The sequence below is a fragment of the Hemitrygon akajei genome, chromosome 1 (assembly GCF_048418815.1).
Source record: "Hemitrygon akajei chromosome 1, sHemAka1.3, whole genome shotgun sequence".
In the NCBI taxonomy this organism is placed as follows: domain Eukaryota; kingdom Metazoa; phylum Chordata; class Chondrichthyes; order Myliobatiformes; family Dasyatidae; genus Hemitrygon; species Hemitrygon akajei.
In genome coordinates this window covers 112198999-112222930 of record NC_133124.1, presented here as the reverse complement: position 1 = coordinate 112222930, position 23932 = coordinate 112198999, and the positions used below count along the sequence as shown (strand labels likewise).

Below are 23932 nucleotides of genomic sequence, written 5' to 3'. Positions count from 1 at the left end.
AAATGATTCAGATGATAGAATAAATGGTTTTGTTGCCCGGTTTGCAGATCATACAAAGATTGGTGGAGGGGCACGTAGTGTTGAGGAAACAGGTAGGCTGCAGAAGGACTTAGACAGATTAGGAGAATGGGCAAGAACATGGCAAATGAAATACAATGTTGGAAAATCCATGGTCATGCACTTTGGTAGTAGAAATAAACTATTTTCTAAACGGGGAGAAAATACAGGAATCTGCGATTAGATTAGATAAGATAAACTTTATTGTCATTGTGCCGAGAACTGATACAAAGCCAAATGAAATGCAGTTAGCATCTAACCAGAAATGCAAAGAACAGTGTTATTTACAAAATAACTGCCAATAAAAAGTAAGTGCTGTAGCACACAAATATAAAAGTACTGAGACAGTGCAATATGGGTGCAATACTGCTTAGCGCTGTGATGTGAGGTTCAGCAGGGTCACAGCCTCGGGAGATCTTCCTGAGCCTGCTGGTGTGGGAGCAGAGGCTCCTGTAGTGCCTACCGGACGGGAGGAGAGTAGAAAGTCCATGGTTAGGGTGAGATGCATCCTTGATAATGCAGAGGGATTTGGGAGTCCTTGTGCAGAACACCCTTAAGTTTAGCTTGCAGGTTGAATCAGTGGTGAGGAAGGCAAATGTCATGTTAGTACTTATTTCAAGAGGTCTAGAATACAAGAAGGATGTAACGCTGAGGCTTTATGAGGCCTCACCTTGAGTACTGTGAGCAGTTTTGGGCCCCTCATCTTAGTAAAGATGTACTGGCATTGGAGAGGGTCCAGAGGAGGTTCACAAGGATGATTCCAGGAATGAAAGGGTTATCATATGAGGAACATTTGATAGCTCTGGGTCTGTACTCACTGGAATTCAGAAGGATGAGGGAGGGATCTCATTGAAACCTTTCTAATATTGAAAGGCCTAGATAGAGTAGATGTGGAAAGGATGTTTCCCATGGTGGGAGAGTCTAGGACAAGAGGGCACAGCCTCAGGATAGAGGGACGCCCTTTCAAAACAGATGCAGAGAAATTTCTTTAGCCAAAGGGAGTTGAATTTGTGCAATTTGTTGCCACATGCAGCTGTGGAGGCCAGGTCAACTGGGGTTGAGGTGGAGATTTTAAAAAAAGGATCAGCCATGATTGAACAGCAGAGCTGACTCGATGGGCCACATGGCCTAATTCTGCTCCTATGTCTTATGGTCTATGCTGTGGCACTGGGCTGCCCCTTCTCTGTAAGGCATGCAGCCTTTCATATAGCATTCAGTACTAGTGATCACCTGGATTGCCACAGATTGTCAGAGGGAACAGGGTTCAGTAGGAACTATTTTGTTTTGACTTTCAGGATCTAGGCATTGCTAACAAGATATTTATCTCCCTCAAGAAAGTGGATGTGAGCCATCTTCGAAAGCCTGTGTCCTTCTGCTGGAGGTATCGATGATGTTTTAGAGCAGGAATTCCAGGATTGGGTGTAGTAAAAGGAAAGGTCAATATTTTTTCCAAAACAGGATGATGTCAAGAATTGAAGGGAACCTACAAGTCTTGGTGTAATCATGACCCTGCTGTCCTTGTCCATGGTGGTAGAGGTTGCGGGTTGGTAAGGTGGTGGTACAAGTGAAGCTGATTTGCTTACAAAGCAGCTTGGGCAAGTAACGACAATGCCTTTTGTAAAGGGTACATACTGCAGCCAATATACATTGCTTGTGGAGGGAGAGAATACTTAGGCAGTTGATGGGATGCCAGTCAAGTGGGTTGCTTTATTTTTAGATGGTGTTAACCTCCTGCTGCTCTCATTTGAGAAAAAGCAGAGCATCCCATCATGCACCTGACTTTGTGCCTTGTAGATGGTGAAGGGCTTTGAGTTGCTCATCATTAACTTTTTTAAAAAGATTCTTCCTACATTCTCATCAACTCCTCCCAGATGCTTCCACTCACATTCACACTAGGGGCAATTTACAGCGGCCACTCTACCTTGGGGATGTAGAGAGAATCCAGAGGAAATCCATGCAGTCACAGGGAGAACATGCAAACTCCAGTGACGGACCCAGATGTCAGGATTAAATCCAAGTCCCTGGTGTTGTCAGGTATTGAATGTGAGATTCTCTCTTGTGGAGATGGTCATTGCCTGTACTTTCATGGAGTGTCTTTACAGCCTCTCTTAGATTACGTGCCTCTGAAAGGAGGGAAAGGGAAGAAATGCTTACTGGAGGTCATCATGATGTGGGACATCTTAAGAAGCGGCTACCATTTTCCTACCCAGTTAAGATAGAGGTTGGAATGTCTAGGAACAGGAGGTCATAATCTCAAATTGGTGTGTTGCAGCTTTTAAGCCTGGGATCAGGGGAAAATCTCACTCAGAATGTTATGAATTTTTGGAATTCTTTCCTAAGAAGGCAGTGAGTTCTTAATCACCAAGGCTGCCATGGACAGATTTTTGAGCACTAGTATATAGGACAGGAAAGTAGAATTGAACTTGATTGGCCACAACTTTGGTGAATAGCACAGCAGCTTTGAAGGGCTCTAAGGCCTACTTATTATACTCTTGTATGAATCCTCTTTCTTGAACATGTGCTCAGTAACTCAAATCAGAGCAACGTGGACCCAAAGATTTTAATCTTATTTATTTAGAGACAGCACAGAATAGACCCTTCCAGCCCTTTGAACTGCAGGACCAGCAACCCCCGATTTAACCCTAACCTAATCAGGGGGCAACCTACTTACCGGTACATGATTTCAGATAAGGGGTACTCAACCTGTAATGTAAACCACTCCCAATTCCTTGTTTCTTGTTAGAACTGGAAATGCTGTTGTCAATGAAATGTTTCTAGTAACAAATGCAAGCAACATTCAGAGTCCTAGTGTCTCAGCAGATTGTGCTGAAGAGATATTCACTCTTTTGGAACATATCCTTTGTTTGATGTTCAAGGAGGTGTGTTAATTTACTGGTTTTTGTACTCTAAAGGGTATGAAGATAACAGTTCATTTGCAAATGGAGAATGTGAAGCAGCAGTGAACAGACCACTGGCAGCTGCTTGAATTTCAGAACCAAAGCTTCAAATACAATGTGCAACCATCAACATTGCGAAAGAAGAGATTTCCAGTTTGTAATACTCCTCTGCCCTCAAGTACCTTGAAAAGAAAATGAAGTTGAGAGGCAAGGTTTGGCTCTTTGGCTAATAATAAGTATTAGTTCAGCTTGAACATTAATAGAGGAATCTGGCTAATTGAGACACATTGGGCCCAATAGATTTTGGCCCAATTAAACGGTTGCTCCAATTAGCTGAAGTTTCATGGCATTTGTAAAAAAGGCATAAAAAAGACAAACTATTGTTTATCTAAGTAACAAATTATGTATTTAAACAAAATACAGAACAAATTAGAACACTACCCATACTGCTACAATACTATAAAACTGTGTGTTAGTTCATAATAATCAGAGGAATTCATCCAGCACTGCTGTGCTCTTTTGTTTGACTGTAAATCAACAAGTTCAGCACAGACACCTAGTGTAATGAACTGCCTCCATATAATGCTTTTGACGATGGTATTCTCCAAACCTTCATTTTCTTTGTAAATTTCAAGATGATTGTCATTGCCTTCAAATACTTGGTAGTTCCTAACTTGCTGGTAGCAAAAAAATTTAATTTTCACTCCCAGCCACTTTTGGCATCCCCAAATCTGAATATTTGAAACCGCAGTGAGGAAAACAGTTCTGAATTGTCTTATTGCTTATTTCCCACCAACTATCAGTGACAAAAATCCCTGCTTTTTGAACACACACACACATCCGATGCTATTTATAAAGTGTTCACGTAATGCCTAATGGCCGTCCAAGTGCATGCCACAGATTTTAGGTGAAACCTGTTTGGTAACGGTCTCCTGTCTCAGTTAAGCAGCATAACATTCCCAAATAAACAAAGGGAGTCCTGACTTATTTCCCAATTTTGTTCTTTAAGAGTTGTTCCAAATATGTGGCTGCCCCAATTAACCAGAATCCACTGTAGCACTTTACATCAAGTTGCTAATCACTGTATAATTAACCATTTGACTTTGAAAATGACTTTAAGGTAATCCAATATGTCGTGCTGTAACAAAATTATTTGGATAGGGAGCACTGAAATCACTTCTCTTGAATGGTGATGGGGTTGTAATTGGTAGTAATGATATATTCTGCTTGCAGTTGATAAACTAGCTTCATTTGTGAAGGTGTCCTGCTGAAGAATTGAAGTCAACAGAACAAAGTACAACAGAGGCAGCAATTCTACAACACATAACCAGCCCAGACCGGGTACAGACCATCTCAAGGACTTCAGTTCAATGAAGGGTTATGACAGCTCAGCTTCCGGGTCTGTGGGTCAAATGTATCTGCAGCTCCATCATCAGGAAAGGACTTATTTTGAAAATGAAGAACTGTCCTTTTTCTGATGCTGCTCAACCTGCTGAGTTGCTTCAGCAGATAACAGCACCTGTAGTGCCATGTCTCTTTCTTTCCTCTTTGGATGGTACTTGCTGTTATTTTCTCCTATGGATCTTGGAGGAATTTCTTTGCAGTACAATTCTGGGCTATCATTGGCTAAGCCCAAGCATCATTGTACTCTTCCTTATTTAAGCATTCCCATAATCACCAAGATTTCACTAATCTTGCACAAAGATTCCTGCTGAGAGAACGGGTAAGTTCCACAATCCTTTGTGAAGCTTCAAAATCTCAGCCAAAAACTGCTTGCATTTGTATTTCCTTCACTGAAGGAGGCTTGAGAATCCTCTTGCTTGAAATATGAACTGGCTGCACTCAATAACAAGAACCAGGGAGAAGGATGAAAGAATTGGTGGGACTCATCACATTTGGCATATTATATGCTGTTATATTTGCACAAATCAGAATACAGTTGCCAAGCTAGAATTGCCCAGTCCTGGATGTCAACTGCACTTCCAAAAAAAACCACGCAGGTGTCCAGTTTTCACGTGAATTTCAGGTAGTCACTTGGCACTGTTCCATCCTAGCAGAAACCACCCAACTGTTCCCTCTGCTTTTTTTTCCAATCTACTGTTTCCAGTCCCAGGGAATGCACAAGTCACCATCCTGTAACACTGAATAGAAATGTGAAATGCACAGATGTATCCCAGGTAACTCCATCTGTTCTTCAAGCAGTCTTTTACATGACTGTATCATCTGTCCACTGGATATACTTTGCTCTTTGTACAGTCTCTTGAGCCAAAACTTCTCTGTGCAAGCTTTGAGAAGATCTTCCTGTTGTATTTTTAACCTATTGGGTTGGGGGGAAAAAAGTCCATTATATTCTGCAGTAAAAACATGTGGACCTTGTTAGAGTAAGTTTTTGGGTCGATGATTCATTTATACTTAAATGACTTTGGCCACCAATCTTCTGTTCTCTGACAAAGTACTGTGGATTGAGTTCATAACAATGCATTTCCTAAAAGCTACGAACCCAGTTCATTTGTAACAATGCTGTTCCTAAAAGCTGTGAATACCAGAATACTAGCCCAGACGCTGCAGATGGAAGTGTGAAGTTTACAGGTAGTTTCAAAGTCAGCATTATCTATACTTTGTAAATATGAATTGTCCTCTGTTAGCATGTAAAATACCAAATTCATGTATTGTTGGATTTAACTTCTATTCCTAAAGGCTGGGAATACCAGCCCAGACATGCTGGCATTGGGAGGAATGGATAAAGTCAGAAGGTGTGATGTTTTGTATGTAGCTTCAAAAGAAAACATTGTCTATACTTGTAAATATGAATTGTCCTTTGTGTTTAGCAAATAAATATCGAGCCCACATTAGGCTAGCAGACCTCTCCACAGAAAGCATCTCCGTCTGTATGATGCCTGTTGAACCTTGTTTCTTCGAATAAAGAAGCTGCTTTGTATCTACCAGTAACACTCTCTCCGGTGATTTCATTCATGCCACAACAGGCCTAGAACTTGTTGGAAAAGGGTGATTAGTGACTTTCAGGCATAAATTGTGTATCAATTTCAGGGAATTTAGATGTAAGATAGGTGGCAAATCTTCAGAGTTTTCTATTTTGCTCATTTTGAACAAATCTCAGTAAGTCAGTAGTATCCTTAACCTAGAATGGACAGGCTTCTAATGAGAGCACCATGAACGGGTGGTAACCAGCAATTTGCAACTGGGTAACATTTTACATTGGTGAATATCCCAAGATGCTACACAAGAGTGTCAAAATTGAGATGGTCATTGATAAATCTGTAGGAATTCAGGACAACGTTATCACATGTGATAGGTGAATAGCATAGACATATTGAAGAGGAAGCTAGGGAAGGAGAAAGGAATACAAGGCTATAGCGAGAAACACAAATACTAGTGTTTGAAGTTGCATATACTTTTACAGCAATGAAATAATCATTTGAGAAGGATGACTAAAATTGGTAGCAGTGCACTAACTGGTTTGATTCCCATTTCCATTCTACTGTAAGTCACAAGTTGAGAAACAATTAAGTGACTCACCCAGTTCCCAAAACCACACTGGACACACCTCATGTGCAAGCATGCAGTGTGTCAATGTGACACCTAGATCACATATCCCACTCCTATTGGACTGCTTTCAGGTTATGTTCTCTCATTTTCAGTGTGTGACAGGTTAGAATCTTTCACTTACTCTTCCTCGTTCCTCAGGAAATCTCTGGCTGTTTGTGCATGGCTCAGAATAAACCATTGCAAGGTAGTGGGGTCACAAGCGACGGGCACTCTCAGCTGGCCTGTCTTAAGAAGACTAGGTGCAGAAGAGCCTCTGAAATGACAGAACAACATCTGGTTAGTGGACACAGTTGAAAGAATGGAGAAGGACAAAGGAACATTTAAAACATGACCCTGACTGTGTCTCATAACCTCAGAATGTCACAACCAAAGTATTGCTTTTAAAAAGCTATTAGAGGAAATGTCAGAATCAAATTGCAGAAACAAGTGCTCAGAAAGAGCAATGTGACAACTGTTAATTATTTTTGGCTGCTGAGAGATAACTATTCACTAGGATGTAAGATGGTCCTCTGCTCTTCAAAAGATTGGTAGAATCATGAGCAAAAGGTTATTATTTCTCATCCTAGTAAAAGTCATGAGACCAGAAAATAACTTGGCACTTTTGAAATAACAGTGGAACTGGAGATGGGACAGGGACAAAGCAATGATTTTTTCTGTTAGAGAACTCAGAGTCTGTGAAAGGAGAGTGGAAGCAAGGTTTAAGACCAAGGTAGACGTATACATGTTAAGTGTAACGCCTTGGTTAAGATTTCTATTGCTATGCTGTGAGGTGTTTTTATTTTAATACTTTTCTGTAAATCAGTGTATCCTGTTCTTAAGAGTGTTTTGGCTTTGGCTAAGATAAGGAACCATTTTGTCCAATTTAGGAACGTTGTGTCAGACAATCGGGTTTGTCTTGGTTCACGTTGTAACTTTCTATTCAGTGGGATGTGATGGAAGATTTGAGAGAGCTGGGTGGGATCAGATTTCTGAAAGACAGTAGTCTGGTTTGGGGTCTTCTGGCAGGAGCTGCAGAGCGGGGCACAAGGGAAACTGCAGAACACCACTTGAAGGAGAGACCCCATTGTAAATAGTATTTTGTGTAGACAAATGGTTCCAAGGAATAAGTGCCATTACTCCTGAGTTAGCCAGTTCGTTCAAGATGGTCTTCGAGGGAAGTTTTGACTGTGGCTGGTGTCTCTCACGCAGAACATGGGCTCAGTGCGTGGGTAAAGCAATACACCTGACTACTACAGTAATGAGCTCCAACGTTTATGTGCACGATTGGACTAGTTTAACTGTGATAGGCCCTTTTATTTTTATTTTTTTCTGTTAACTGTTTTAAAAGTTGAAATATTGGTAAATATACTTACTTTGTAATTTTATGCCAGTGTATGATCTGTTATTTCCTGGTGCTTGATAACTGTGCATGGGGCAGTATTTGCACAGCATTCACCACAATCAAAGTTCCTCAACTGGTACATCCCAACTTTTCTGTTTGGTTGAACCCTAAATCATACCGACCCTAGATGTATTTTGCTTATGAAAGGTGGCCTTCTCACTGCTGAGTGACATGGCCGTTAGCAGAGTTAACTAACGAGACAAGTTTGTATATGAGCCCGGGGGCAGGGTTACATAAGCAAGGGGCAGGAGTGAGGAGCAAAGGTTACAACTAGATCAGCCATTAATCTGAGCTGAGCAGGATCAAGGGGCCATTTCACTGTGCACATTTGCAACTGCTGCTTACAAGTAGAAAACAAGTTCTCCATTATATAAATACAACTGAAATTAAACGCAGCTGAGATGCCTACTCACAGATTGAGCAACTCTCTTGCAGCATGCTAAGCAAAATTATCCTTGGACTTTTCAGACCCCGCCTATTTACAATTGTTGCAGCTATACAGGACCCTGGTCAGACCCCACTTGGAGTACTGTGCTCAGTTCTGGTCGCCTCACTACAGGAAGGACGTGGAAGCCATAGAAAGGATGCAGAGGAGATTTACAAGGATGTTGCCTGGATTGGGGAGCATGCCTTATGAGAACAGGTTGAGTGAACTCGGCCTTTTCTCCTTGGAGTGACGGAGGATGACAGGTGACCTGATAGAAGTGTACAAGATGATGAGAGACATTGATTGTGTGGATAGTCAGAGGCTTTTTCCCAGGGCTGAAATGGCCAGCACGAGAGAGCACAGTTTTAAGGTGCTTGGAAGTAGATATAGAGGAGATGTCAGGGGTAAGTTTTTTTAAATGCAGAGAGTGGTGAATGCGTGGAGTGGACTGCCAGCGATGGTGGTGGAGGCGCAAACGATGGAGACTCCTGGATAGGTACATGGGGCTTAGAAAAATGGAGGGACATGGGTAACCCTAGGTAATTTCTAAGGACATGTTGGGCACAGCTTTGTGGGCTGAAGGGCCTGTATTGTGCTGTAGGTTTTCTATTTCAGGTTGCAGAGCAAGTCACGCACAGTACCATAACAACTTCAGAGGCAAAGCTCAGACACTCACGGATCAGACTTTGTTTGCAGTCACTCACTTTTCTAGAATCATCCGCAGTCCTTTTAGACTTCGTGGGTGAAACAGAGGTCGGCTGACAGTCAGATTCTGATGGAAGGCTGTTAACATTCTGTAATAATCCTCTAGCATCATTGCAGGCTGCAGGTCTTCATTGTAAATTAATTCCATGTCTCCCAGAAGGAAGCTGATCCTCTCTTCCAACAAGCAAACATGGTGGTGAAGATCACAGTAGGTAGGCAACCTCTCCAACAGCTTCAAGTAAGAACAGGTTAAAGATTTATTGCAATAATTTTTGGTGCATTTACACATATCTCAAGTACCTTATTCCTTAGTTATGTTCGTCACTGGCCTCTCACCTCTTATGGAATTTGGTACTCACCCTAATATCAACTATCTTCATTAGCACCAAGTCCTGTTCACTTTTCACTACTCTTTGCTCATCTAGATCAAATCATGGCTCAATGCGCAAACTGCAAATAAGTCTCATGCTGGCTTTAACTCCTCCACAGATAGACCCTTCCCAACCTCCAGAAGCTCATCCAGGCCAAAAGCCTGCTCATCTATGGACTCCTCTGATTCTACATCTTAAAGGTCCCAGGGTTCAATTATTGCACCATTGGTGCTTCCAGCTGCCAAGTTCCTAATGTTTGAAATTTCTTCTCTAAACCTTTCTCTTTTAAACCACTTGCTAAGAGTTAACTTTTTGACGATTTTTAAGCCATTGTTCCTTGCTATCACATCTTGCTATCAAAGATTTGTTGGTGTATAACTGGAAGTTGTTTCCTATGTAACAACAAGATGAAGGGTCAGATAATCTTTATTAACTAGCACTGCATCTTCCTATCACTCTATGACCATGAAGTGGGCACAGCCAGACTAAGCTGAGACAATACAATTATCAGTACCAAAATACTGAACACACAAATATGCACAAGCTGTACCTAAAAATGTTTGTAACTGTTACTAATTAGTTTGACTTACTTTTGTCCAGTGATGATGGACATCTACAGTTCCCAACATAATCTGCCCTGCAGCATTCATTCCAGAGTGCTCTGCAAAAATTATTGTACACCCTGTGCAGAAAACAGCCAAATCCAGAACACAGCATAAGCAGTTTACTTCAACAAGTAATGCAGAAAATGTACCACAGACTTCTGTTTTAAACTGATTGGACCCAATTCAAGATTACAGTCACCACATCTCAGGAAGGAACTTGGGCGTTATGGGGAACACAGTGCAGAATTATTATGTGGATACCAGGATTAAAATGGGTGTGTGGTCCCTGCATTTGGAAGACTAAGGGTGGGAGTAGTTCTAACAGGGTGTTTAATCTGATTTAAGGACTTAGTCAGGAGATAGGTGGTGTCAGTAACAAAAGGCGCAACAAAATTCAGGAAATAAACTTCATACTAGTGAAAATCTGGAACTCACCTCCAGTCCCATTCTCTACCCGCCTCCTCTCGTCTCTCCAAACACTAGTGATGGAGAGGGTCAATTTCAATTTTCAAATTTGAGGGGGACAGAATTCCAGGAATGTTTAATTAAAGCAAGCGGATTATGGTAAGAGAGAATTCAAAGGACTGACCACCTCTTTGTTTCTCAAAGTAACAGAATAGATAAGGAGGTGAGGAGGGATAAGGAAAATGCTCGGGGGGGGGGGGAAGGGAGAGAGGAAAGTAGCAATTAGTTTATGGCACAGTTATAAATCAAAGTCAATGAACTCATATTTTCGCTCAAAAGAGACAGGTTAGCTTGAGAAATCTGAAGCATTAGAGCAATGTCTTGGTGCAAAGAAAATGGAGCTAGCAGCAGAGAACAGGACGGAAGCTAAATAGTCCACTTGCAATTTCCAGTAAAACCTTGTGGTTTCAATGTTAGGGCCCAAGGGTTAGGGTTGACCAGGAACCTGCAGCATGAGTGAAAAGCTTGGGAAAGTGTACAGCATTGAGAGAGGAGCAGAAGGCCCTAGGATGCATGGCTCTTCCTCTGCTCAGACCTTCCCCAAAGAGTCAGAACTGAGAAAAACCTGGGCCAATCAGAAGCATAAGATCTGATAAGTTCTCAGACACGTAGTAGTTCTGAGTTACAGAGGCAGATTCTCTGCAACCTCCTGCAGTAGGAAGCACAAGGCTAGCCAGCTCGGAGATGTTTGTGACCGAGTACGTGAGCGAATTGAGTGCTGCCACCTTGTTCTAATTCCCATCTGGAAACGTGAACAGCTGGCTCCACACGTCCTAATACTTGCCTTGCTTGAACTTCCCCGAAGTTCTCCATCATCACAGCACCAAGAAGGTCTTCTAAACACAATATCACAGTGTGATTCTGTACATTATGAGGGCTTTCCACACATCCTACCTGTTCAAAATTTGAAGAGTCTCAGTTACTCCCAGTCCCCTCTCTCCACACAGGCCTACCATGATTTCCCAGATCACAATCACTGTACAAATTATTGCTCATTGCCACCTATTACCTTTGCCAATTCCTTCACTCTGTGCCTTCTGGTTACAAACCTATTTACCACAGGGGATACTTCTTTCTTATTTACTGTATCATTATTTGAACACTTCTACTAAGTCTCCTCTTGGCCTTCGCTACTTTGCCAAAGACACACATAGATTCAAAGTGACCAAGGTAAACTGTCTTCCCTCAACCAGTCTTCAGCCTTCAACACAGCTGGCCTTACCATCCTCCAACACCCCTCCACTGCAACACACAAAACTCTGGAGATCAGTGGTCAGGCATCATCTATGGAGATGGGGGGGGGGGAGGAGTGGATAGTTAACATTTAGGGTTGACATGTCCACTGCTGTCCAGCTGGCTGAGAATGTTCTTATTCTCCTCAATCCCTACAAACCTCAGTAACAGCCAACAAACCTCTTGCAATGCCTTTAGTCACGGTCAGTGAGCACACGTACTGAAAGAGAGAGAAGAAAGGCTCTTGCAGAGGCCATTCTGCCCCATGAGGCCATTCCTGTATTCAAAAGGATCATGGCAGACCTACAGCTCAAATTGGTTATCCTCCTGTGCTCCACCTCTTTCAATGCTCTAAGCCAAAAGAATTCCGGGAGATCCTGACTATCCTCCGATTCCCAGGTTTCAGCCACCCTTTGCTTTCAAGGCTCCCTGAACTCATCTGTGAGAAGCCAGTCTCCTTATTCATGGCAGCTCAGCCAGAGGAAATGTTCTGCTCAGGGTTCAGCAATCTCACCCCCAGGGCAAAATCAAGTCCTGCCCCACTCCTGAGATAAACACTAACATTTCAGAATGTGAGCCACACAGTGCTGGGGGAGAGTCACACTGTTAAAGACACCGTGCCATGGATGACTCATTTAACGGAGGCAATTCTTCCTTTACATGAACAGAAACATCCCATAGACTATGTCAGCGAAGTTCTCATCAGTGTAATGGCAATACTAATGAAACTAGAAGTGATCATCTGGTCATAACATTGCTGTTTATGGGAGTTTGCTATGCATAACGTGGCAGCCATGTTACCTGCGTCACAACAGTGAATACACCACACATTAACACATTGGCTTAATAGCAATTTGGAATTTGTCGAGGTGCTGAAAGACACTGGAGAAGTGATTTATGTGTTTTATTTTTCATAAAAAGATTGGATTATATTCAAACCAACAGCCCTGGGGGCAAATCAGACAGTTAGGTCTTCAAACAGTGTCAGCAGCGAAAGTAAAAGCAAGATACTTGAGGAACTCAGTGGGTCAAGCAGCATCTGTGGAGGGAAATGGACCGTCGGTGTTTCAGGTCGAGACCCTTCATGTGGTCTGAAAGAGATGAAGGGGCTCAACCCACAACATCAGCTATTCATTTCCCTCCATTGAGGCTGCCTGACCCGCTGAGCTCCACCAGCACTTTGCTTTTTGCTCCAGGCTGCAGCATCAGCCATCTCTTGTGCCTCAATGTTAGCGGGAGGCGGTTAAAGGCGGTTAGGTGGCGCAGAATGAAATCTGAATACAGGTTTTACTTGCATACCATCAGTCTGTCGAGAGCGGGTGAGTATCTGAAGACACACCTTTGATATTGTGCAAGACTGCAGAGTTCTGCTGGGCAAATCGGTTCAGGCTGTGCAGCTGGCTGCATCGATGAGAAACTCCCCAACTCGTCCGCCATCTAAGCCAAGAACAGAATTAGGATCAACTTACCATAGCACAGCTCCATGCACTAAAGGATCAGAAGCATTTTTACAACTTCAGTTATCAAAGTGTGTGTGCGTGAGTGAAGCAGACTTTTTCTGATGTTTGTGGGTTAAAGCACTACACCAGAGACCTGACCATTAAATCTGAGGGACTGTCTCTCACTGGAAATATTACATGAGGTCTGTATGCCATCTTCCAGGAGGGGGTAAGAGATTCCAGTTTACTTCAAGGGAAGGAAGGGAATCCCTCTGATGGCCAGGTTTGACTGCTGGATTTTTCCATGCAACAGTGAATGGAGTTTTTCACTTTATACTTTTGAATATGCGCAAGATCCAGTTGGTTTCCCTTATTGATACCAGTTCCCTCCCAGTCCACTGATCACAGTGTGTCTTCTAAAGTCCATTTTTGGGAAATGACATTACAACAAGGCCCAACCTTTCTCCTTGAGAAGGCGTAAGGAAAGCTGCAGTGAGGTAGACAGTTCTAGAATCAGACCCAGCAACAGGGATTGACAATCTATTTCCAAACTAGGCTGCTGTGTGACTGGGAAGAATCGTGAATGTGGTGGCTTCCCATGCACCTGCTGCCCCTTAGCTTTCCAGTTGGCAGAGATCAGGAGACTCTCTGAAGCAGTTATGTGAGCAGTAACCATGACTGGACATGATTCATTCATTCAGACACCAGGTCAGTCCTGACCTTTTCATGGATTCACATGCAGCGATGTGAAAACAGGAAGGCCGTTTAATGATCAGCTGAAGCCCTCAATACCAGCACTAGTCTGACAGACATTATTACACACTGCAGGTAAACCTACACTCTGGGACTTAATAAATGAGTGACTGTATATTTATAAAACAACGGCAAAATACCCTGTAGCATTCCATATGAAGCCATTAAGCCAAGTCTGCATGAATCCACATGGAACTCCAGGGAAGATGACCAAATGCTTAGTAGTGAAGGTTTTGTGGAGTGACTTAAAAGAGACAAGAGTGATGTAGTGTGATGTAGTGACATAGCTTAAGAGTTTACAGAGTTGTGGTGGAAACCCAGATGGTACAGGATGGATGACAGTCGGAGACGTGAAGAAGGTTACAGAGAGAGAGGGGCAAGACGCATGGAGGGATCTGAAAGAAATAATTAAAAATTTCTATTTAAAATCAGGATGCTGGTGTATGTAAATGAGCACAGAGGGTGCTGGGCAGGTGGGAACTGGAGACAGACCGGGGCAAATTCTGAAATAACAGAAGTCCAGGTGAGGGTTTCAGTATACAGCCAGGGGTGGAACAGAATCAGGATCAGACTGTCAGTTAAGTAGGACAATGAGACTGCAAAGGTCTAGTTCAGCCCTACACCTCACACTGTAATTGGAACTTGCCAAAGAAAGGTCCAGGATGTGGTAAAGGACTAGGTGGGGTTCACTCCTCTGAGGCACAAGATCACAAATTAATAAACCACACAAGGACACATTTAAAAACCTCTAAATGACACAGTGTTTCTCGTTGTTTCTTGAGTTTGTGTTCAGCATACATACCTGATATCAGTTATCTCCAGTTGCTGACAAAGCTCTGTTTTTAGGCGTTGAAGGTCATCTCGCAGTGGAAGACTGATACTCAGTCTTTCTAAGGCGAGAGATACATTTTTATTCAACCACAGCCTACAAAAGGAACATCAAGATCAGTGTCACTGGTCCTTAAAGGCTCTCTGGTCCAAATACACTCATTTCTGGTTTTTAGAATTACCTAAATTTCAACAAGTTGGCCACACACTGCCACAGGCATCAGTGGAGGGGCCTGAGCACCTGCATTCTGTAACAATGACTGTGAGGATGGAATGTATCCTAATATGCTGACAATACAAAGCTAGTGGGCTGTGCAGTGGTTGAGTGAGAGCGAGAGAGAAAACACAGCAGATAGAATTTAATGTGGTGACATGTGAACTTATCCACTTTGACAAGAAAATAGAAGATTTTCTTTAAAAGGGTGAGCCACTTGGGTGTTCAGCAGGACCTGGGAATCCATAGACATGAGCCGTCAAAAGTTACCATGTAGATACAGTGGGGGCGAAGTTTGTCAGGTGACCGGGAGCCCTTTCAAAACACCAACACAGTCCCAGGAGACATCAGCTATGATCATAGTGAATGGCAGGCAGGCTTCAGGGGCCTGAGGGGGTGGGGGGGGAAGGTGACTCCTGCTCCTGTGGGAGTGGGAGAGTCCAGGACCAGAGGGCCCAGCCGCAGAATACAAGAATATCCCATCAGAACTGAGATGAGCAGGAATTTCTTTAGCCATAGGGAGAGAATCTGTGGAATCAGCTGCCGCAGATGGCTGTGGAGGACAAGTCACTGTGTATATTTAAAGCTGAGGTTGATAGGTTCTTGATTAGTCAGGAGGTTATGGAAAGAAGGCGGAGAATGCAGTCGAGTGAGATAATAAATCAGTTTGAACGGTGGAACAGACTTGATGGGCCAAATGATCTAATTGTGTTCTTGTGACTTAAGGTTTCTGACTTGAGATTCTGTTCCAGTCATGTGAGTTGTGTGTTAAGGAGGCTGTGAACTCTTTCACATCCACTTGAGAGAGGAGTGGGTTATCAGTTTGCATTCTGCACCAACACCGAGGTAACGGTTGGGCTGGCTGCTGCAGATAAAACACATAAACCTGACCCACAGGCACTGAGCCCCAGCGTAAAATTCCAACAACTTTCACCAGATGAAACACAACCTATTCTCTAAGAATATGGAGGCATTCATACCCGAGTGTAGGTTCCAGCTGCTGAGCAGAACCCAGCTCCTCCTCTGGGTCCCGGTATCCTGTGAAGGTGTAATATGTCTTATCCCACCGGACGGGTCGACGGAATGGAATGGTTCCACTTTGATGAGAGAAGTCCACAGCAAGCTCTGAGTGCTGAACATGCTCACTGGATAAACTGCAGGATTTCAAGATATTTACAACAGTACTGAGAAGGTCCTGGGTATGAAGGGTGAAGCTGACAATTCGAAATCCTGAAATAAATCATTTGCCTTTAACTTTTCAGCTTAAGCAAAATAATTGTTTATTGATCTTATTAAAACAAACTTACTAAAGTGCATTGTGAAATCCACACAAGAAGAGGTGATTCAGCCCACTGACTACTCTTCAATTGGACCCATTCATCCTGCTCATGGTCCTGGACCAGGACTAAAGCCAAACAATTCCTGATTCAGTAGCGGGGCAAGAGGTGATGAGCAGAGACTCTGTCCGGTTATGGAGAAGCTGGGTCTGTTCTCCCTGGACCGGAGGGGATTAATGGGTACACCACAATTGACGTGTATACAATATGGATACAATAGATACAGGAATTCTTTCCCAAATTAGAGAAAGACAATACTAGAGCACGCAAGCTTAGGGTATGGGGTAACAGATTCAGATGGGATCTGAGGGGGGAACCTTTTCACCCAGAGTGAAGTGTGTACCGGGAGAGCCTGCTTGGTAGAGTGGTGGTAGCAAAGTTGCCAACAGCATGTGAAAAATGTTGAGATCAGCACATGAATCACGTGGTACAGAGTGCGATGGACTCAGTTCTCACAGGTTGGCATGGATAAGCTGGGCTGAATGGCCTGTTTCCATGCTGTACACCTCTATAGCTCTATGCCTCCAGTTGTGTCCTGCTTCCTGATCAGTGATAGAGGCTCCACATACCAAAACTATTCTGATAAAGGCTTTAAGTCAAGCATGTTGCAAGTGAAATCACGTCAATATGACAACTGACTTGACAGACCTGAAGTATTCACGCACTGAGCAACACTCGCATTGCCTGCGGTCTCTCTGACATAGAAAGTGAGCTGGGTCGGTTGAGGAGTTCTGTGCCCTGGTCGCTGCAAGCACTCCAGATGGTTATTCAGCTTCTTGAGAGAATTCTCATTCACGTCCTGCACAAAAAAAACCAGATTTTCTTACAGCACCTTGCAGAACTACAGTATTGTGCAAAAGCCTTAGGCACATGTATGTAGCTAGGGTGCCTACGACTTTTGTGCAGTATTGTAGTAGTTTTATGTATTGCACTGTACTGCCACAAATATCAGATTTCAAGACATATGAGAGTGATGATAAACCTGATTCTAGTGTGAGTCTCTATGGTGGGCTGAGAGTGGGAAGGGGGCTGTGAGAGGGGAATCATGGTTGGGAGAAAAGGAGGGAGTGGAAAGCACCAGGGAAACATTCTGAAATGATCAATAACCCAATTGTTTGGAATCAAATGACTTTGCCTGGCGTCTCACCAGCACCTGCCCATGGTACTCCTTCTCTGCCACCTGTCTCACACCCTTCCCACGGCGTTTTGCCCTTGCCATTCCCAACATCCTCTGCTCCCACCAGATTTTAGAAAGTTGCTCTCCACCCCACATTGACAAGTACAATACCGTGAAGGAGTCCTAGGCTCCTTAGCTATATATATGTGCCCAAGACTTTTACTCAGTACTGCAACTCAAAGGATTTTATAGATGGAATAGTAAAAGCTGCTCCAATAACTGGCCACTGGGCCCTCGTAAACCTCACAAGGCACTCATTTCTTCAGCACAGCACCCACTCACACCACTTACCCTCTCTCTTGGATGTTGGCCAAAGAAATCTGGGTGTACAGCGAGGTAGAATGGCCTCAGTGCATTCATGGCATCAGTAACTGAGAAGGTTCTCACACAGCGAGCATGTTGATTACCTCCTGTGATACTAAGCCTGATTTAAGAAGGGAAATCATGGTTATTCGTGGATCTTCCTTGTTTTAATTAATTTTTTTTCCTAATGAAGCATGTGCATCATTTTGAAGAAAATTCTAAGGAGTTACTACAGATAACCTCAATGTCAATCTGTTGAAAATCTTTCATCAAATTATTTTTGAAAATTCATTTTTCAGTACCCAAGCATCACTGTCAAGGCTGGCATTTATTCCCCACTCCTTAACTACCCTTGAGGAGGCGGCGATGAGCCGCGTTTTGAACTGCTGCAGTCCGGTGAAGGTGCTTGCACTCTGCAGTGTGAGAGGGAGCCCAGGATTTACACCCAGTGACGAGAGAGGCACGACAATAGATTTGCAAATCAGGACTGGGGTGACTTGGAGAAGAGCAACTGGAGGAGATATTCTCAAGCATCTGCTATCCCCGTCTTTCCTGGTGGCAACATTCCCAAGGATGGGTGTGCATACAGGGTCACAATGTTCAATGAAGCAAACAGACCTACAATTCTGGCCATCTTTAACTTGCAGTTGATATTTATAAGCTAGCTGCCGCAATTAAAGAGATCAGAGTATGAATCGACAATGAGAAGTTTCCAAAGCAAACTAGAGTGTACACGGGACAAGAGCGGTGGTGATTCAGCAATTACATTACTGGGCCAGTCATCAGAAATAGGGACCCCAGTTCAAATCCCACCACAGCAGTTGTGCAACTTAAATGTGATTAATTTTTTTGGAATATAGTAATGAAGCCATAAAAACCATTGGATTGTCATAACAACCCATCTGGTTCACTGACGTCATTCAGGGGGAAGAAATTTGCCCTCCTTACCCCGTTTGGTCTATATGTGATCCACATAGAGGGTTGATTTTTAGACAACTTGGGCAATGGCAAGGCAACAAATCAGTGTGATCACAACTGACATGGCTGCAGGATTGTACTGGCTGAAGGAGTGACTCACCCCCCTCCCCACCCCACCTTCTCAAGGATGGAAAGGGATTAAATGCTGGATCCTGAGAGACATACTGAGCACAAGGACATCAGACATCACAGATTCACACCACGCTGAACTGTGGAAATCAGCAATCCAGACAGATAATTCTGACTTGTGTTCACTGGATATCCAACATCCTGACTTTGCATGCCGATCACCTTAACCAAACTCAATTCAAACAAAAGCCAGCTGGGTTTATCTATAACTGACCACAGGCTAAGGCGAACGACAGTTAGAACATAGAACAGAGTACAGGCCTTTCCATCAAGATGTGGTGCTGACCCTTTAACCAAATCTGAGGTCAATCTAACCCTTCCTTCTACAGAGCTCTCCATTTTTCTTTCATCCACACGCCGAGTTTCTTACATGCCCCTAATTTGTATGCTTTTACCAACCCCCTTGAAGCGTGTTCTGTGTAAAAAAAACATTCTTCTGACATCTCCATTAGACAAACACATTCAAAGTTATGCCTCCTTTCAACAGTCATTTTCTCCTGGCAAGAAGTCGCTGGCTGTCAACTCTATCTATGCCTTTTATCATTTTGTAAAGCAAATCAGCTCTCATATTCCTCCTCAGCAAAGAGAAAAGCCTTAGCTCATTCTACCTATCCTCATAAGACACGCTCTCTAATCCAGGCGGGATCCTGATAAATTTCTTTTGCATCCTCTCTAAAGCTTCCACGGCCTGTTAACTTGAGCTGCAACTTGGAGGGATTTACAGATGTGAACCTTTGGATCCGTTTCTCCACACCGTTAAGAATCCCATCACTGACCCTGTTTGACCTTCCAGAGAACCATTTCACAATTTTTCAGATTGAACTCCAACTGCATTTGCAGATGACACCAAGATTGGTTGCATAGTGAACAGCAAGGAACACCATCAAAGCCTGCAGAGGGATCTGAATCGGCTGGAACAAGGAGTTGAAAAATGGCCGATGGAATTTAATGTAGACAAATGCGAGGTGTCGCACTTCGGTAGGACCAAACAGGGTAGGTCTTACAGAGTGAACGGCAGGGCACTGTTGAGTGCAGTATAACAAAAGGATCTGGGAAGACAGGTCCATAATTCCTTAAAAGTGGCATCACAGGTAGATAGAGTCACAAAGAAAGCTTTTGGCACATTGGCCTTCATAAATCAACGTACTGAATACGGGTGTTATGTTGAAGTTGTATAAGATGTTGGTGAGATCTAATTTGGAGTATTGCATGCAGTTCTGGTCACCAACCTACAGGAAATGTATCAATATAATTCATTGAAAGAGGGTGAAGAAAATTTACACGAATGTTGCTAGGTTTGAGGACCTGAAAAATTGTATAGGTAAGGACTTTATTGCTTGGTTAGAGTGTAAGAAATGGAAAGAGATTTGATACAGGTATAACAAGTTATGAGGGGCATGGATAGGGTAAATGCAAACAGTCTTTTTTCATTGAGGTCGGGTGAAACTAGAAGTCATGGGTTAAAGAAGAGAGCTGTGATGTTTAAGAGGAACATGAGGGGGATCTTCTTCACTCAGAGTGTGGTGGGAGTTCAATTTCAACATTTAAGAGAAAAATGGATCCACACATGGATAAGAAAGGTCCAGAGGGCTACGATCTAGGAGCAGGTCAATGGGACAAGGCCGAATAATAGTTCAGCATGGACTAGATGGACTGAAGGGCCTCTTTCTGTGCTGTTGTGTTCTATACTAGACCTCTGCTCCACCATTCCATTATGGCTGATTGATTATCCTGCTCAACCCCATTCTCCTGCTTTCTCCCCGTAAGCTTTGATGCCTGACTAATCAAGAATCTATCAACCTCTGCTTTAAATATACCCAATGTCATAGACTCCACAGCCACCTGTAGCAATGAGTTCCACAGATTCCCAACCCTCTGGCTAAATAAATTCCACCTCATCTCCATTCTAAATGGACATCCTTCTGTTCTGAAGTTGTGCCCTCTGGTCCTAGACTCCTCCACTATGGGAAACACACTCTCCACATCCACTCTATCAAGGCCTTTCAAAATTTGATAGGTTTCATTGAGATCCCCTCTCATTCTTCTGGTGTCCAGTGAGTACAGGCCCAGGGCCATCAAATGCTCCTCATACATTAACTCTTTCATTCCCGGAATCTTTCTCATGAACCTCCTCTGAAATCTCTGCAACGCCAATCTTTTCTTAAATAAGGGGCCTAAAACTGCTCACAATACTCCGTACAGTCTGATCAATGGCTTATACAGGTTCAGCATTACATTCTTGCTTTTATATTCTAGTCCTCTTGAAATGAATGCTAACATTGCATTTATCTTCCTTACCACTAAATCAGCCTGCAAGTTAACCTTAAGGGAATCCTGCATAAGGACTCCCAAGTCCCTTTGCACCTCAGATTTTTGAATTTTCTCCCCACCTAGAAAGTACTCTATGCCTTTATTCCTTCTACCAAAGTACGCGACCATACACTTCCCTACACTATATTCTATCTGCCACTTCTTTTTCCATTCTAATCTGTTTAAGTCCTTCTGCAAACTCCCTGCTTCAACACTACCTTCCCCCTACCTACCTTTGTATCGTCTTACAAACGTGGCCACAAACCCATCATCCAAATCATTGACATATAATGTGGAGAAGTAGTCCCAACACAGATCCTTGTGGAACACCACTGGTCATTGGCAGCCAATCAGAAAAGGCCCCTTTATTCCCACTCTTTGCCTCCTGCCAGTCAGCCAATCTTCTATCCGTGCCAGTATCTTTCCTGCAATACCATGGGCTCTTATCTTGTTGAGCAGCTTCATGTGCAGCACCTTGTCAAAGGCCTTCTTAAAATCCACTAACTCTCCTTTGTAACTCCCTCAAAGAATTCCAACAGATTTGTCAGGCAAAATTTCCCCTTAAGGAAGACTTGCTGACTTCAGCCTATTTTATCATGTGCCTCCAAGTACCCTGAAACCTCATCCTTAATAATCGACTCCAACATCTTCCCACTACTGAAGTCAGGCTAACTGGCCTGTAGTTTCCTTTCTTCTACCTCACTCCCTTCTTAAAGAGTGGAGTGACATTTGCTATTTTCCAGTCCTCTGTAACCTTTCCAGCATCTAGTGATTCTTGAAAATTCACTACTGATGCCCCTACAATATCTTCAGCTACCTCTTTCAGTACCCTGGGGTGTAGTTTATCTGATCCAGATGACCTATCCACCCTCAGACCTTTCAGTACCCTGGGGTGTAGTTTATCTGATCCAGATGACCTATCCACCCTCAGACCTTTCAGCTTTCCAAGGATCTTTGCCTTAATAACTACACACTTCTGCCCCCTGACACTCTTGAATTTGTGGTATACTGGTGGTGTCCTCCAGGGTGAAGACGGACTCAAAATAGTTATTAAGTTCTTCTGCCATTTAATAAGTATCTAAGCTCTATGCCACATCTCAGCCAGCTCTACACCCTATCAATTACCTGTTGCAACCTACAACAGTTGCAAAAGAGATTTACGATAATAATTCCAAGAATTAGGGTCTTTAGTTAAATGGATGTACTGGAGAAGCTGCCAGATTTGTTCTAAGAGAGCTTGAAAGAATTTAAGATCTGAAAGGCATAAACAGAGTAGGCAGATGTTTTTCTAACTGGCTAAGGGATCAAGACCCTGGGGACACTGAATAGAGATGACTGGTAGAGGACTAAAAATAACACGTGGAAACTGATTTGAGCCCCGGGGAAACACTGCCTGCTGTGCTGGCATTTCCAGCACTCTCCTTTTTGTCCAGTTGAACAGCTCTGGCCTGCGCTTCACCGTTTACACAGCTTTTTTGTACGTCTTGATTTGACCACAGCATCTGCAGTGCACTTTGTGTTTACCGTTTACATATTCCGTTGTTGTGTTTTCTCTCCGTCTTTAACCGATTAAACAGGCAATTCTGTAAACAGCAAAATAGCTTGGGAAACACTGCCTGCGCTATCACATTTGACCTTTGCTTTATCCCTCCCTCTCAGCATTTTAAAACGCTTGTTTCCTCACTTTCTGTCGAAAGGCCTTTGACTTGGAACATCCATTCTGTTTCTCTCTACACAGAAGCTGCCTGACCGCCTGAGTACTTGCAGCGTCTAGAGTTTTGATTTTCTGCTGTGATTATGCTGACCTTGGTCGGACATTGTATGTAGTGCCCGGGTCCGGCCTGCCGACCACAAGGCTCAACATGAGGCATTTTCAATATAAGCGGCCCGGGCTTGTCCCTTAGAGGGTCCAAGAGATGGGGGGCTGGTGCTCAGATCAAGGGCTAAGGTGGGAAGAGGGTCGGGGGTTTATCTGGGATCTGGAGCTAATGGTAGGAATGGGCTCGCTTTCACCTGTTCAGCGCCCAGAACCGCCGCAATAGCGGCTCCCCGCGGATCATCAGCCGCCCTGGTTCCGGACTCCCCGTTACCCGGCTCCGAGGCCCCGCCGCCTCCGAGACCACCGCCAGGTCCCACCAATCAATCTGAACAATCGAGTCGAGTCGGGTCGGGCCAGACACGACCAATCGCCCGCGGACGGGTTCGCCGGCAGACTCACGCAATCGATCCGGCGACCAGGTTGTTGCTGTGCCGTCAGTCCGGGTCTACCCCGTCTCCAAACGGTGAGCCGTGTTCCAAAGTCTCTGTGCCCACACTCTCAGAGCCGAACTGTTTAGAAAGGCGGTAGAGAGGGATGACTGTCCGCTGCCGCTGCAGCCGGGTAGCCATGGAAGGTCGCACGGCTCTTCAGAGGGAATCAATGGGATAGAGACGGCAGGATGGGGTCCTTACCAAACACGTAAAACACTGGATTTTATTCCCTGGAATGTGTGCGAATGAGGGCGTATAGAATCATGGGTCACAGATAGGATGACTGCCAGGATTCGGGAATCAAAAGCCAAAGAGCATAGATGTAAGATGAGTAGGGGGAGATTTTTAATACTAACCCGTAAGGTACTTTCTTCATAGAGGGTGGCCAGTATATGGAAGGAACGTTTGAGGAAATGGCTGAGGCGGGTACATTAACCATATGTAAAAGACATTTAGACAAGGTACATAGATAGGAACCAAATGCAGGGAAATGGGACTATCTCCGG

General features: G+C 43.7%; 1 protein-coding gene across 2 annotated transcripts; it reads right to left on the bottom strand.

Moving 5' to 3' along the window:
* Positions 1 to 237: 237 nt before the first annotated feature.
* Positions 238 to 23576, bottom strand: tcaim (T cell activation inhibitor, mitochondrial). Of its 2 annotated transcripts, none has more exons than XM_073050100.1 (10): positions 23395 to 23576; positions 17748 to 17880; positions 16928 to 17078; positions 15923 to 16172; positions 14703 to 14825; positions 13048 to 13145; positions 9996 to 10087; positions 9034 to 9266; positions 6643 to 6774; positions 238 to 5271 (listed from the first exon to the last, which is right to left on the bottom strand). In XM_073050100.1, exons 2-10 carry the CDS (start codon positions 17814 to 17816, stop codon positions 5049 to 5051), a joined length of 1371 nt encoding a protein of 456 aa, XP_072906201.1. In that variant the 5' UTR covers positions 17817 to 17880; positions 23395 to 23576; the 3' UTR covers positions 238 to 5048. The 2 variants fall into 2 exon arrangements, with proteins under 2 accessions (XP_072906201.1, XP_072906196.1); XM_073050095.1 differs by lacking the exon at positions 23395 to 23576 and adding an exon at positions 23190 to 23330.
* Between the last annotated feature and the right edge of the window lie 356 nt (positions 23577 to 23932).

Excerpts from the sequence above, each read along its gene's own strand:
- tcaim (XM_073050095.1), bottom strand. The coding sequence starts at position 23,236 with ATGATCCGCGGGGAGCCGCTATTGCGGCGGTTCTGGGCGCTGAACAG. Across the intron at positions 17,881-23,189 it reads CGGTTCTGGGCGCTGAACAG|GCTTAGTATCACAGGAGGTA; the intron begins GTGAAAGCGAGC and ends TTCTTAAATCAG. Across the intron at positions 5,272-6,642 it reads TTCCTGAGGAACGAGGAAGA|GTTAAAAATACAACAGGAAG; the intron begins GTAAGTGAAAGA and ends CCAACCCAATAG.